Genomic DNA, 14,752 nt, shown 5'->3' with positions numbered 1-14,752 from the left:
ACAAGCTCATCCCTCCTGTTTCTGATGACCTTCGAATGAGGGGAAGAGCCGGCTTGTGCATGTTTTTTCTAAAGTTTATTTTATTTTTCGGCCGAATGAAAATGCCAGGAGGTTGCTCTAGTTATTTCTTATGACCTCCGCGAGTTGAAAAATTTGAAATAACAAACTAATAATTATTTATTTTTTACAAGATTACGCATAGCTACACTTCTGCTGCTCATCGAGTCACCCATTTTGGTAAACTCCTTCGCCATATTTTTGAGCAAAAAGTATAACCTACTTTTTATGTACAATTGAACAATTTTTTCCAGAATATTATGGCACAATGGAATATCTTCTAACAAAGGGTACTTTTTACAAAATATCGTGAAAAAATTGCTAATACTAAGATTATTTTTTATCATATCATTTTTTAAAAATGGCATCGGCGCTTACAAAGGGATATAAATTTATCTTGAGTGAAAATTTGGTGACAAAATATAATTTGCCATCAGGGGAAATTTCTATAGTTCCCATTAAAAGATTATTTCAGAGAGACTCTAATGATGTCATCAAGTTGTGTCCAAGATTAAAAGATAATGTACTGAATCCGAGTCATTTTGACACAATGAATGTACGTTTAAGTACTGCATTAATAAACAATGATGTAGCCGCAGGACTTTTATATTGTATAGCAACAAAGAAAATTGAAGACTTCTCAGCATTTACCTCCCATAATATAATATGTTGATGTCTGTTATTTTCACTATATGCCAAAGTATATAGCCCTCTTGGCTAAATATTTTTCATTTCCTTGAAAAATTCGGATTTCAGATAAATAACATTAAAATTTTCCGAGAGCTAGATATGTTAAAGCAGCAGCTGATAGTACCGACGCCAGAGAATTGGAAATCTTTCGTGCAGCGGTAACTCTGATAGTATTGTTAGCAACAAGAGTATTAAAAAGTGGCGACACGATTAAGCCCATTAGAAACTGAGCTAGGTAGGGTAGAGCAGATCATTGACTATTTTATATGCAAGTACGAAAATCAAAAACTCACCGAACTGATGTCAAAATGCATAATGCTCTTCATATAACGGGGTATCTCTGTAAGAAGGGTGAAACCTCCCGAACACTGGGCAATCTCAGCCACAAAGATCGCCTATACTGGTACAGACGTCGCAATGGACAACCACTGTGTTGGTAATTTTTACGACAAAACACTAACTTTTTGTCACTATAAATACAAGACCTTCTTGGTTTGCGTAATAGAATTGCTACTTTCAATATACTCTCTTTCTTCCTCTGATATTCTTTTGTGTTGAGAGGGTGAATTTTCGGCAAATATCGCAAAAATTATAGACGAAGCAATTCCAACATATCTGTAGACGTAAAACTAACGTAAGATTTTGTGGAAGAGGGAGCCGATGGCCATGATACCAACGAGGAACCACTTGGGTTCGCAGTACTCACTGAGCTGGCCAGTACCGAGTTGGGTTAATATGTACCCCCAGAAAAAGTAGAACAAAATGGTGTCTGTGTCGTTCCATTCTGGGTAGATCTAAAATGGCGATGGGTATTTATAAAAGGTAGTAGTTTTTTGGGATTGGTACTCACTACTATGCTCGGATTCGGGGGAGTTTTTTCAGTCATCGAAAGGATAGAGACTGACTGAAAAAGAGAGTGCGTATTCCAAAGAATACTAGAAGAGTGAAGATCCACGAAAGACTCTGAAAATGTCAAACACCGAAAAAATTTCCTGAAAAAGTACCATCAAAAGTAAATTACAAACATAATTTTAATTATTATTATTATTATTATAAAGTAAGAATATTATTACGACAGTACCTAATAAAATTTTATTGGTATTTCAAAGTTAATCATGGAGGTTGGACCCACCAAACCATAAATCACAAATTCAGTGCAACCCTAGATGTTTCTAGCCCACCATACACTGGCGGCACGCTCCTTTATTGGTGTTATCCCTCTGCATTGTCCGACAAACTTTCAAAGTAGCGGTTATAAAATTTTGCTAGGTACTGTTGTAGTGTTCTTTCTTTATCTTGTTTACTTGGTGTAGATGTTTTTTCATTTTCAGGAATAATAATTATAAATTCTGCCATTTTCAAGGGGTAGAAGACGAACCTATTTTTGAACTGATAACTTTCAGCAAACTATGTACCTAGTTTACTTTTAAAAAATTGGCTCAGTGATTTCTATCTAATCGTAATTAAAATGGCATTTGCGTTTATAAGACTAATAATTTATTAAGAGTACAATAATTACATTGTGAAGAACAATCATTTTTTCAGAGAGGTTTTTGTAAACTATGAATCTGTTCGATTAATAAAAGTAGGAGGTGTAATGTTGAAGTTTTACTGCTAATCGATATTTAATAGATTCTTTTAAGTAAAGCACTTGCTAGACTTTTGTACACTAGAAACACTAGCAAACCTAAATGGTTTCCAACAATTTATGAAAGACAGGGGTTTCGCTATATTTTTTTTTTTTTATTATCTCTAGGAAGACGAATCTAAAATCAAATAAGTATTCAACAATTATCAAACATAAATGAAGATTACATGCCTGACGTTTCTTCGTCATTCCAGGCTTGCACTTCTCCAGAAGCAAAAAATTGCTCCAGAGTTTAGACAGTACTTCCCTCGCTGTCGGAAACGTGACGACTGCATGCCTATTATGTTTTTTTTTCGTATTACATTTTTGTAGCGGGGTATTTTAAAATAAATTAAATAATTTTTTCAATTTTGTCATTATTTGCCATTGACATCTTTGTCATTTTTTGTGATTGCTATGATAGCTTATTAAAAAAAAAAATTAATTGGACGAAGTCGTCTCTGGGGTGTATAATATGTTGCCTATGCAAAAATGGTCTGGAGTAAACAGATAAAAGGAACATCCTGTATAGTACTTGTAATTTAAGACAAATACGTCTGCAAAGTTTCAAACTACTCAGTTTTGCAATTCTTGATTTAATAAATAAAATTAATTGACTCAAAGCTTAAAAGCAAATCTAAAAAATATTAATGCAGTGATAATCACAAGTATAGACTCATCATTCTTTACACATTTAAGATAGTATTTTTTCAGCAAAATTTTGAGGTGACGTCATCAATTTTTTAGGGGGATGGGCAAATACATTTTGACTAAAAATTTACCATGCCTATCATAACTTTAAAACATCTCCAAGATTTCAAAGCATTCAGTTTTGTAGTTCCTGATTAAATCAATAAAATATATCTGTCTGTTTTTTTTAAGGATTTCTGCGAATGTATTGAAATGTTGTATCAACAATCCTCGTTTTGATAAATCACCAAATGTCGAGTTTTGACTTGATTGGTGCATTCTGCAAGGTTGTTTTGGGGGTGATTTTTGAGGATTTCTCCGAATGGGCTGAAATTTTGCATCAATAATCGTCGTATTGAAAAACTAGCGAATGTCAAATTTTAACTTGATTGGAATATTTTTAAGCTCCAGGCTTCAAGGTTGTTTTGGGGGTAGTTTTTAACGGTTTCTCCGAACGGGTTAAAATTTTGCATCAACAATCTTCGTATTGAGAAATAAGCAAATGTTGATTGATTGATGACTTGATTGGAGCATTTTTAACCCCCAGTCTGCAAGATAAACTGTGGTCTGCAAATTAGAAGCGCCTATCGGTCACTACCGACTAATGATTATCACTTTCTTTACAAGCCACTTTTGCGAGAAATGAAAATAACACATTTCTCATAAACTCACATACATGTTATTTATTTTTATGGATTAAGCCTTTGACATATCTTAAATCTATCTCCTTATCGATAATTTTTTTTTCTCACAACCTTCGATATAATTTTTGTTACTAAGAATTTAAAATTTACAAACGGAAAGATTATGCGATTGAATCAAGTTGGAAACTAGTTGAGATCTAATGTGCGTATGCAAATGATATGTTAACATATTACATACCTACTTAATGATAATTTTCAACACTAACATTTTCATTTATGTCACCTCGTGTTTACAGCGGCGTATTACAGGAGAAATGGTGATTAGTGAAAGCTCGTCGTGATTAAAACTAAATTCCTTGCTTTGAAGAAACAAAAACTGGGTCATTGCTTTTGCTAATATAAGCCAATATCTCGGACGACTGTAGGACAGTCTAATCTATGACAAATAATAATTTCCGTATGATTTAAATCTGGTTGCAGTACCGTGATCACAACATATTGAGAATTCGGCTTATTGAGGAGTGCTTTGACTTGATAACGTCAACAAATAAACAAAAATAATGTGCGCTGTGTCTGTAAAAATATTTGTTACAAACATTATGATAAATAGGTACGGCATTGGGTTTTTCCGTGACCTCCGAATAGTAACAGACATTCAACTGATGGAAATACATATTTTGTATTTACAGGTTGTCAGGGGAACGACAGCAAATACAGCGTGGTCATGTAATAACTAGTAGTAAATTTAAATTAGATAAACACTTATATCTAAAATAAAACACATAAAATATCATTTACGTATCAAATACATAATTGAAGGTTTTGCTGGACGAGCCCAGTTTATGGACGAGTTGGGCCGACTGATTATGTACGTGTTGAATAAAATGTTCTATGGTCAACTGCTTTACAAATATTTTTTTCTTATTTATCATTCCGAAATATAAAAAAAATTAAGTGTTTGTAGTATGCTTTGTTCAACGTGTCGTTGTTGCTATTAGTTTGTTGACTCGACAAAAGTCAGACAAAAGTTCGACAGCATAGAATTTTTCCAAATGAAAATGAAACCCTCGTCGCCGATACGGAAATAAAAATAAATAAATAAAATAAACCATGCATAAGCATAGCAAGTATGATATAATTAAAAGTAACATTGCAAGTCAAAGTAAATCTGCATAAAAAAATAATTTCATGTGCAAAAGTTGGTCACTAAATTTAGACAATTCTTATTAAAAATTTAACAAATATACATCTTGACAATTAACTCCAATTTACTTTATCATTATCGACTATTTATAGTACAATAATGAACTAAATTATGAACAAATGGAATTTTCGACCAATTTTTTGAATCTGTTTTTTATCCCTGTAGAAAATGTACACTCAGTTTCTGTTGTTAATCTACAAATTCATAACTAAATAATCCCCCTGGAGAAGCATCTATTTTTTTTTCTTATCAGTGAATAAGCCAGATGGTAACATTGTAATTGTAATAGAGGGTCTATAAATCATTCATACATCCAGTAGGTACTCGTTGGAAAAAGATCATTCTAGATTAAAAAATTTTGCCGCTTGTAAAAATGATGCTCTTAGATATAATTTTATTTTTACAATAAAAGTGTTGTTTAGAAAAAAATCTTTAAAGTGATTTGCCTTTATTCACGCTTTCAGTTTTTACAAATCTGCCAACCACGGCTGTGTGTTCAGTATCATTTTCATCAGTAAATTTTGCTGAGTACTTACTCTTTTTAGAGGCACTGACTGAATAAACCGTACCTTTCCGATAATAGAACACGATGATGAAGGTGTTTTGCCCCAAAGAATACGTAATTGTCAATAATTTGTCCAACTGAATATTTTTTTTTGTTAAAACTGGTTCGTTCAACAACTACATTTAGGGTCGGTTTATACAATATTTTAACTGAGATTAAGTTAATCTCACAAGGTTGTCGAGGTGTTTAACGATTCTAATTGGGGTAGAGTCGATCACGTGGTACTTGAACGCATTATTAAAATATTAAAGATTTAATCCTAATCAAATATTTAACTGATCTTTGTAAACCGGCTCTTACCTTTTTAGCTCTAAATTGTTCAACAGGTGCCTATCAACAGAACTTCTACAACAAAAACAGAATAAAATGTAAAAATCGGAAATTTCTACAGTACGCCTTACCCTTAAAAAAGCTTTACTAGGCAAATTGCCCTTCAAAAAATTTGTTTTAAAAATATTGAAAGAGCAATGTAGAAATGAAGTTAACATTTAACAACAGAGTGTAACTACACGAAAATAATCTAATGGTAAAAATTAAAAAAAACTACAATGTCAAAAGCCTGTCACTTCTGTTAAATAATTGTGATTAATTTCAAAGAGGCAACAAAATCTCTTTGTTTACTGAGACATTGCACTACAGCTCCTGCATGAATCTCGTATAGATAGATAGATTTTTCCTCTACAAATTTATTTACAACGGAATTATGCTGTTTCACTAGAATCAAACTAGGATATTGATAGTAAATTTAGTGACAAATGAAAATACAAGGAATTAAAAATCACCAAATTTTTGTGATATATAATGTGCCGTATTTTTGCGCTTCCGAATGAGTTATCTACAAAACAAGGAATTTCGAAGAAGATTTTGTCAACCGACCAGAACAATTATGTTTATAAATTAATTTAAAATCATAGTTCCTCAGAGTGACAAAACTTGGTCACGGTCGAAGCGATTTGCGGATTATTTAATATAAAAGTTCAAACAAACTACTACATTATGGCATCAAATGCAATTGCAGGTAAAACCAGTTTATTGCTTCACAAATATTTGTTTGGGCTTGTCACACTTGACATATGTATGTAGATAACAACAGAACAAATATATTGCATCAACGGATACAAACATACAAATATAAATATAAACACTGTTAACAAAACAGGAAAATTATTTTGTGTACAAATTTTAATTTTGAGAACATAATTAATACATTCTTCACAACAGTAAAATCATAGAAGATTCAGGACTTTTTAAAGTCATTTTATTTTATTCATTAAATCGGGAGCTGCAAAACCAGATGGTTTGAAATCTTGCACACGTTTTGAAATTATTATAAGCACGTTAAATTTTTAATCAAAATGTATCTACTTTTTCCTCAAAAAATTGATTACGTCATCTCAAAATTTTGCCAAATAACTCCTTACATAATGATGTCAAATATAATTAGTCTATACTACTTGCGAAATCGTAAGCCAAATATGAAACGTGTTACAAATAATTGCTTTAATGAATGGGGAAGAAGAAAAAAATTAAATTAAGCAGATGAGACAATGATGCTGGATAGTTGTTAACTGAAAAAGTATTACTAACGCGAAAAGTGGCACTTTTCTTTATTACTTTTTCCTTAAAACAAAATGGCGCTTTTCTATTGAGTACACCAAAAATGTGTTTTACACATGGAAAGTAGCAGTAAATCAGCACAGTCTGTCATAAAATTAGTCAACTAATATCCTTAGTTTTTGTTCAGTAAGAATTTCTATATAAATAATGCTACAATGAACAAACATTTATTAGGAACTGTAGTTGGTCATGGATTTCAAAAATCCCGCTTCGCTGAAATTATGCTTCGTTAATTCATCGTGAGAGTTCTCACTTGTCATTAATGTCATTTGTAACTGTCATTTAAAGTCGTCGTTTTTATTGTTTTAACGTTTTTCAAGCGTGAATTACAGTAATTCTCGTTGATCCAAGCTCAAAACAATAAAACAGTCGTTTTCAAAACTTCGCAAACGAAGAGTATGTGTATTCTGTAACCGCTTGTAAGCATGAATATCTGGCAATTACCGTGATTTAATAATTCAAGAAACATCGTTAGAGGCTCACATTAGAGATGTAATCAACAAATTTGTTCGAACTGACAGTGTCAACAACGAGAAATCTCGTGGAAGACCTTCAGTATTGAGGAAGTTGTTGATGATTTGAGACGACTTGAGCAGGATTCGCAAACATCTTTGACAAAATTTCCTGAGCAGTCAGGAGTTCCCGTTGAAGATGAACAATGGGCACTGACGAAAGGATTACAGAACATTTTTGAAATTGAAAAGAGAGTGAACATGTGCCTTGAAGAAAATGATGAACATTTTCAACATTTACTGTGATGTTTAACCGCAATAAATTGTTTCTTTTTATTGTAATAAATTAGTTTAATTTTTTAACAGATATGAAGCATTTAGGCAACCAGTTATACAGATGCGTGTTCATGACCTACTTCTACTCTATAATCATTTATAGAAACCCTGTATTTTGCACCTACCGTCACTAAGGATATGAGGAGATTGTTACGTAGATTAGGAATAAAATGTGGGATCTTAAATACCATAAATTTATTCTAGCTGCTAGTCTGCATACTGCAGATTTGGAAAGATCAGGAGAGAGTTCTTGTCTTGCTAGGCAATCATTTACGATTAGCTCGGATCAAAAAATCAAAAAATTCGTTTGCATTCCGTCGCGGTGAAATTACAATGACAATATTTAAATTGACGTTTAAGGTCCCTAGTCATTTGTTTAAAAAATTTTGTCAGCCCCACCAACGCTAACAGTATTTCTTTAGAAGGAAAATAGAGGAATTTGTTTTTTATTCTTATATATTTTTTTATTGTAACATCACATGTACATACGGTTCTAAAGCCTAGCCTGCCTAGATCAGAAATTTAAATAAATGCACGATATTTGTTAGGAGTATATCTTTCTATGTAGAAATACATTTTAGTCGTTTTGAAAACATTTAATCAATGTTAGTGTCTTCTCAAAACAATAAAAAAATGCGTTATAAATTTTAAATTAATTTTTTTTAGAAAATATTTTTTTAGGATAACCTGCATATGCAGATATCATTAACATTATGTAGGGATACATTATGAAACAATAAATAAAAAATATCACACCATAAAAAATTCCAAGCAAAATGTACTTATCTAAGTTCTGAGATGTCATCAGGGTTTTGGTGGCTATAAACAGATGAATTCTGATTAGCGATTTAGCATAGTTACGATAACGAATGATTTCTAGTAATAGCAGTTCCACTTTATCATTTGTTTATTTATATGATTATCTGTAATTAATTAATAATAATTAATGTGGGGGCTAAATTCAAGTGTGCAAATAATTTTTTGTACAACATTTGTTACTATACCTAAATAATTCGAATTTAATAATTTGTAAGTGAAAGATTAATTTATATGTAATTAATTAGTTAACATGTGTCGGCTAATAAGACCACAGGATCTTGCACCTCTTTAAAAAAAATATTTTTATGATTTGTGGCATTTTTTTGTAATATGGTAATGAATTATCTACTTGCTAAATTGACAAGAACTTCAAGTATTACTTTTTTTGCTATTTAGTGTTAATTTAATAACTGCAAATTTCTGCAGATTCGGTAAATGTTAAAAAGCTACTCCATTACTCTCAATCACAAATTGCGTTGATATTAAAAAATAAAGTGAAAAATATTGTATCGTTACTGCCTCCAGACAGTAGCTATCCAATTTTTAATGTTAAATGTTACACTTTTTTAACATACCGAAAGTAATTTTTAAATAGAATATCGTGAACAACATCAAAAAATATTCTGGGAGCGACCAGTTCGTAACTAACCCAAACGACTAATTTAATCTTCGTACATTTAACAGCTTTCACGCAAAAACGTTCTGTGGGACTTTTTATGAGTTTCACTTTTTACTCCAGTACATTTTATGAGAAAATTTTGTATGCGACAACGTTTTGTCAAAAAACATTCCTCCGAGTTTATGTTCGAGGAGGAAAATTCCTTGACTCCTCGGAATTATTGGCTAGAATTTTTTTCAGTAGTGGGGAGGTCTTAACTCCGTCCTTGGAATTGAAGCGCCCTCTTTCGTACTGCCAATTCTTTTGAAACTAGAGGCCACAGCCCGGATTCTTCGTAATCTGAACTAATCCTAGCGGATTTCTGAAATGCTCAATGTAAATAAGGAAGATATTTTTTTTCAATATATATCGTCGGAATTGATATGTTCCTCATACTTCTGCATATTGTTCGTGTAATAACATATCGTAATTTATTGTGATCTTCACCACATTAAAGGGCAAAGTTTGCTGTAATGTGAGTATTTTTGATTTTTATTTTAATTCTTAGTTTATAGTTACTGCGTCTACACAATACTGCCAAAAATCAGTAGATTTAAAAGTATTGTTCGATTAAATTTTTTTCTATTGTGTGCGTTCACAAGTTGATATAGTTTTTAATTTATACATATTTACTGTGATCTTCAAATTTCTACATTTTTAAATTTATGAAAACTGCATACAAAATTTAACAATTTCTAACATTTTCAAATGATTTTAAAAATTTTCGATGGTACTTACAACTAAACTATTGCCTTGTTTTCAAAGTATTTTCAGTATTGCATAAAAAGAGTGTAAACAGCAAAATGTTTGCTAGATTTGTAAATAATTTTAGTTTTAGAATAACATACAAATATTGGATACCTTAGTTACTTCATTTTTCTTCGCATGAAAATGATTTCTGTTTCAAATTTATACATTTAAAAACACGTTCTATTTCAATTCTGATTAAAATGAATTTTCTAAATTTTAACTTTTGAATAAACGTTTTCCGCTTCTTCAGTTTGCATTTTATAATCGAATTATTTAACAAACAAACAACGTAGTGTCCATGGCACCAAAAGAATAGCCAGCTATGTATATATTACAATTCGCATCGGCAACAAAAAATATTTTGAAAACTAAAATAGAATAAAACGTATGTACCACGGGCATAATTGTCAATTGTGGCACTCAGGAAATTAAAAACCATCCGTCGTCGGACTTAAAATATTCCCTTGTGGCATAATCTCCCTAATTATGCCCTTAATACATAAATAACTATTTCATATATTAGGAATTTCAGACTCTTTTAATAGCACATTGAAATATTTAAAAAAAGGTCGATAGTACTCGTACAAGAATTCCTTATTTTCCTTGGCGCTTTCAAAATTTCCTCTGAAGGCCCTGAGGTCAGAGAAACAAATAATTGTGGAGCAGGGAATTTCTCCCAATACTAAATAAAAATAAAAAACTGATTGTAAAGAAACACAAGTCGGTAATAAATAAATAATAAGTACATATACCGTGAATTTTTTTTTCTCTGAACATAGGGGTCGTGTATGTATGTTGGGTTTAAAAACTGAACATAAGATCACATAAGATTCGTAATAATTGAGGAGTAGGCCATGTCAACGATGACATTTACAGTAAAATTTTTGACGAATTTTTTTTAAAAAGGTCGATAACGTAAATTTTCTGTTCTTTAAACTTGTACTTATTACAATCCTTAACATGGAGACAGTAGTGCCAAATGTCAATGGCAATATCTTTGACATATCCTAAATCTCGATTAGATATTTATGTTCAGTTTTTAAAAGTTCAGGTCAATCTGTTACAAGCAGGTATGCAACCAACTTAACATTGTTCCTATGTTCAGATAAAAAAAAAACTCACGGTATATGAATAAATCGTGTACTGTTGGTTGCATACTTTAAATAAGTCTATTTTGTACATTACTGCATTTTTAAAAAATAAAAATAACAAAAATAATTCTTTAGCTACGCGACGATGTCCAATTTCAAGAGAAACTTCCACCTCCTCTTCGAGCGACCCCACCAGCCCGTCTTCATCGCCAAGGGCCCCAAGAAAACTGCTTTCAAAGTGTGCGAAGAATACCTCAAAGTCAACCCACGTTACAAGTGTTTAGGAGTCAGTCACTGCAACAGCTTTGACAAAAACGCCGAAGAGCTCGTCGAAGTCAAAAGGACGCCCATTCCTTCGTTTGATGAAATTCTCGAACTTAAGCGTGATGAAAACTTTTCGCTGTTCATTCCCAAGCATCGCAGGCTCGCTGGCAAACTCATTGACATCTTCTGGAATATGCCCGACTTAGACCACCTCTTGTTCACAGCAATGTGCGCCCGGGACTGCTTGAATCCCTACCTGTTCCACTACGCGCTGACGGTGGCCATGCTGCACCGACCGGACACCAAGGATATGGCGGTGCCGACATTCGTGGAATTCTTCCCAGACAAGTTCGTGGACGCCAAGGCACTGGCTGAGCTGAAGGATCAGGCGATCTTGATATCTGAGAACTCAAGAAAGCCCATCGAGGTGACCGAGGAGGTGTCCGACAAAGAGGTGGAGCACCGGCTGATGTATTTCAGGGAAGATATGGGAGTCAACCTGCATCACTGGCACTGGCACTTGGTGTATCCGCATGGCACCAGCGACTTGGAGGACAAAACTGAAGCCCAAGTGGAGGCCACTAAGAAAATCGTTGATAAGGATCGTAGAGGGGAGCTGTTCTACTATATGCACCAGCAGGTCATCGCGAGATACAACTATGAAAGATTGTGCAACGACTTGAAGAAGACCAAGAAGTTGGATTGGACGAAGGAAATAGAGGAAGCTTATTTCCCGAAGCTGGGGACCTTGAAGACGGGCATGTCGTACGCGGCACGGGTTGCCAACCAAAAATTCCAGGATTTGGACAGAGAAGAGGACAAGCGCTACGTTGACGAGTTGAAGAAGTGGAGCGACCAGATTTACGCCGCCATTCACCACGGGAGCGTAATCGACGTAAGTAAAACTCCAAGAACCGTCATGCACAGACTGACAATAAGACTTTTAGGAACGCGGATGCCTTATCAGCCTCACTGAAAGCAAAGGTATCGACATTTTGGGTAACATAATCGAGTCCAGCGCTTTGTCGCATAACCGCACCCTCTATGGGGATCTCCACAACACAGGTCACGACTTCATCGGGAACATCCACGACCCGGATAATCGTCACCTTAAATCTTTAGGTGTCATGGGTGATTCGGCGATGGCTATGCGGGATCCAGTTTTCTATAGATGGCACACATATATCGACGACATGTTCCAAGAATATAAAGCCACTCTGCCGCGTTACAGCGAAAGCCAGCTCAACTATCCTGGTATCACCGTGAGCGCGATCGAAGTGCAGTCGCACCAAAGTCCTAACAACACTTTCAGCACGTTTTGGCAAAAAACAGATCTGGATTTGTCTAAAGGATTGGACTTCGACACCAAAGGACCCATCTACTGGAGATTCAAGCACTTGCAGCACCAGCCCTTCACTTACAAGATCACCGTCAACAACCACTCCAACTCTAACAAAAAAGGCACCTGCAGAATCTTCTTGGCGCCAAAGTATGACGAAACGGGAAAGCCGTGGTCGTTCAGGGATCAGAAGATCATGTTTATCGAGTTAGATAAATTTACGATTGACTGTAAGTCTTCAGATTAAGTAATCCATTTTTAATATCTGTTTGGGTTTGTAGTGGAGAGAGGCCAGAAAATCTACAGCCGCGAGGACCATGAGTCCACAGTGACCATTTCTTTCGAAAAAACGTTCCGTAAATTCCAAGAAGAAGAGTCCTCAGCTGAGTTCAACTTCTGTGGTTGTGGATGGCCCCACCACATGTTGATCCCTAAGGGGACTCCGGAAGGTTTCGCCTCCCAGCTCTTCGTGATGATCTCCAATTATGAAGACGACAAGGTCGCAGAAGAACTCGGAGAAACGTGCAACGACGCTGGAAGTTATTGTGGTATCAAGAACAAGATGTACCCAGATCGCCGTGCCATGGGTTACCCGTTCGACAGGTTGCCTAGAAACGGAGTAGATACTCTCCAGGAGTTCTTAACTCCCAACATGAGGGTCCAAGATGTTACAATTAAATTCAGTGACAGGATCGATATACATGGCCCAGTTAATTAAAAAGATTCCGAAAATTTGTAGCTGAAAATGTTTTGAATGGACTTAGAGGCAATACAATTTAGAAGCATGACTTTTGTTTTATTTAATAAGAATACTTAAGAAAAATCGTTTTTGGTTCCAATTACTATAATAAAAAGTTAACGTCACTTTCTGGCAGCTGTAACACTGATGAGAGGCACAAGAATCGGTTACTTTCCTGCCTGGAGATATCAAACTTCGCACAACCTTATCGACCAACTCTTTCAAATCTCCGAATCCTTTGATACTTAGGGTACGGTTCAAACAAACAGGACAAATTAAAATAAGAATAATCTCCGAAACTAGTGACAGATTTTTGCCGAATTGTATGTGTATCAGGGATATCATGTAGATGGTAGAACTCACCACGAATGCGATGATGTTATTTCCAAAATTTAGAATATTTTTTTTATTTTATAAAAAAAAGTACGCCTTGTGGGGTACGACTCCGTGTTGAGTTTCCACTCTAGGTATCCGGATTTTTGGAAAAAAAATCAAAACTATACAACATTTTGCAGTTTAACTTGGAAATTGCAAAACCGCATGCTCTGACAAACGTTTTAAGGTTATCGTAATCACGGTAAATCGTTATTCAAAATTTATTCGGTTATCTACCAAATTGAGAGAGAATGGCATTAGAACAATGGTGATGTTTTACAAGAGTTCGAGCAAAAATTTTCAGACTTACTTTCTCGTTTTTAAATTTTACAACGTTGTTAGAAACACTGTGCGAGTATTTGGTGAAACGGGAAGTGTCCACCACAAAACATGTGCTGGATGACCAACATTATGTACCAATGAAGTGTTGGATGTTGTTCAACAACGCATGGAAAATAATCCATCCGGCGTTTCTGATTTGCAGACCACAGTTTATCTTGCAGACTGGGGGTTAAAAATACTCCAATCAAGTTAAAACTCGACATTTGCTTATTTCTCAATACGAAGATTGTTGGTACAAAATTTCAACCCGTTCGGAGAAACCGTTAGAAACTACCCCCAAAACAACCTTGCAGACTGGAGCTTAAAATTACTCTAATTAAGTTAAAATTTGACATTCGGTAGATTTTCAATACGAGGATTATTGATGCAAAATTTCAACCCATTCGGAGAAACCCTCAAAAATCATCCCCAAAACAACCTTGCAGACTGGGGGTTAAAGATGCTCCAATCAAGTCAAAACTCGATATTTGCGTATTTCTCAGTACGAAGATTG

The 14,752-nt window shown here is 34.3% G+C and overlaps 1 protein-coding gene across 1 annotated transcript; it reads left to right on the top strand.

Moving 5' to 3' along the window:
* Window positions 1-9,722: 9,722 nt before the first annotated feature.
* On the top strand, window positions 9,723-13,591 carry LOC135133612 (phenoloxidase 1-like). Its single transcript, XM_064062068.1, has 4 exons — window positions 9,723-9,834; window positions 11,336-12,359; window positions 12,412-13,033; window positions 13,085-13,591. The coding sequence occupies exons 2-4, from the start codon at window positions 11,346-11,348 to the stop codon at window positions 13,519-13,521; spliced, it is 2,073 nt and encodes a 690-aa protein (XP_063918138.1). The 5' UTR covers window positions 9,723-9,834; window positions 11,336-11,345; the 3' UTR covers window positions 13,522-13,591.
* Window positions 13,592-14,752: the final 1,161 nt, after the last annotated feature.

This window comes from Zophobas morio, unplaced genomic scaffold (genome assembly GCF_036711695.1).
Source record: "Zophobas morio isolate AGI-343-1 ecotype UQ-CSIRO unplaced genomic scaffold, CSIRO_AGI_Zmor_V1 ptg000022l, whole genome shotgun sequence".
NCBI lineage: Eukaryota > Metazoa > Arthropoda > Insecta > Coleoptera > Tenebrionidae > Zophobas > Zophobas morio.
The sequence above is the reverse complement of the archived record's forward strand: the minus strand, read 5'-3'. Positions and strand labels throughout refer to the sequence as shown.

Coding starts and splice junctions, on each gene's coding strand:
- LOC135133612 (XM_064062068.1), top strand. CDS start 11,346: ATGTCCAATTTCAAGAGAAACTTCCACCTCCTCTTCGAGCGACCCCAC. Junction 12,360..12,411: donor ACCACGGGAGCGTAATCGAC/GTAAGTAAAACT, acceptor TAAGACTTTTAG/GAACGCGGATGCCTTATCAG. Junction 13,034..13,084: donor AGATAAATTTACGATTGACT/GTAAGTCTTCAG, acceptor TTGGGTTTGTAG/TGGAGAGAGGCCAGAAAATC.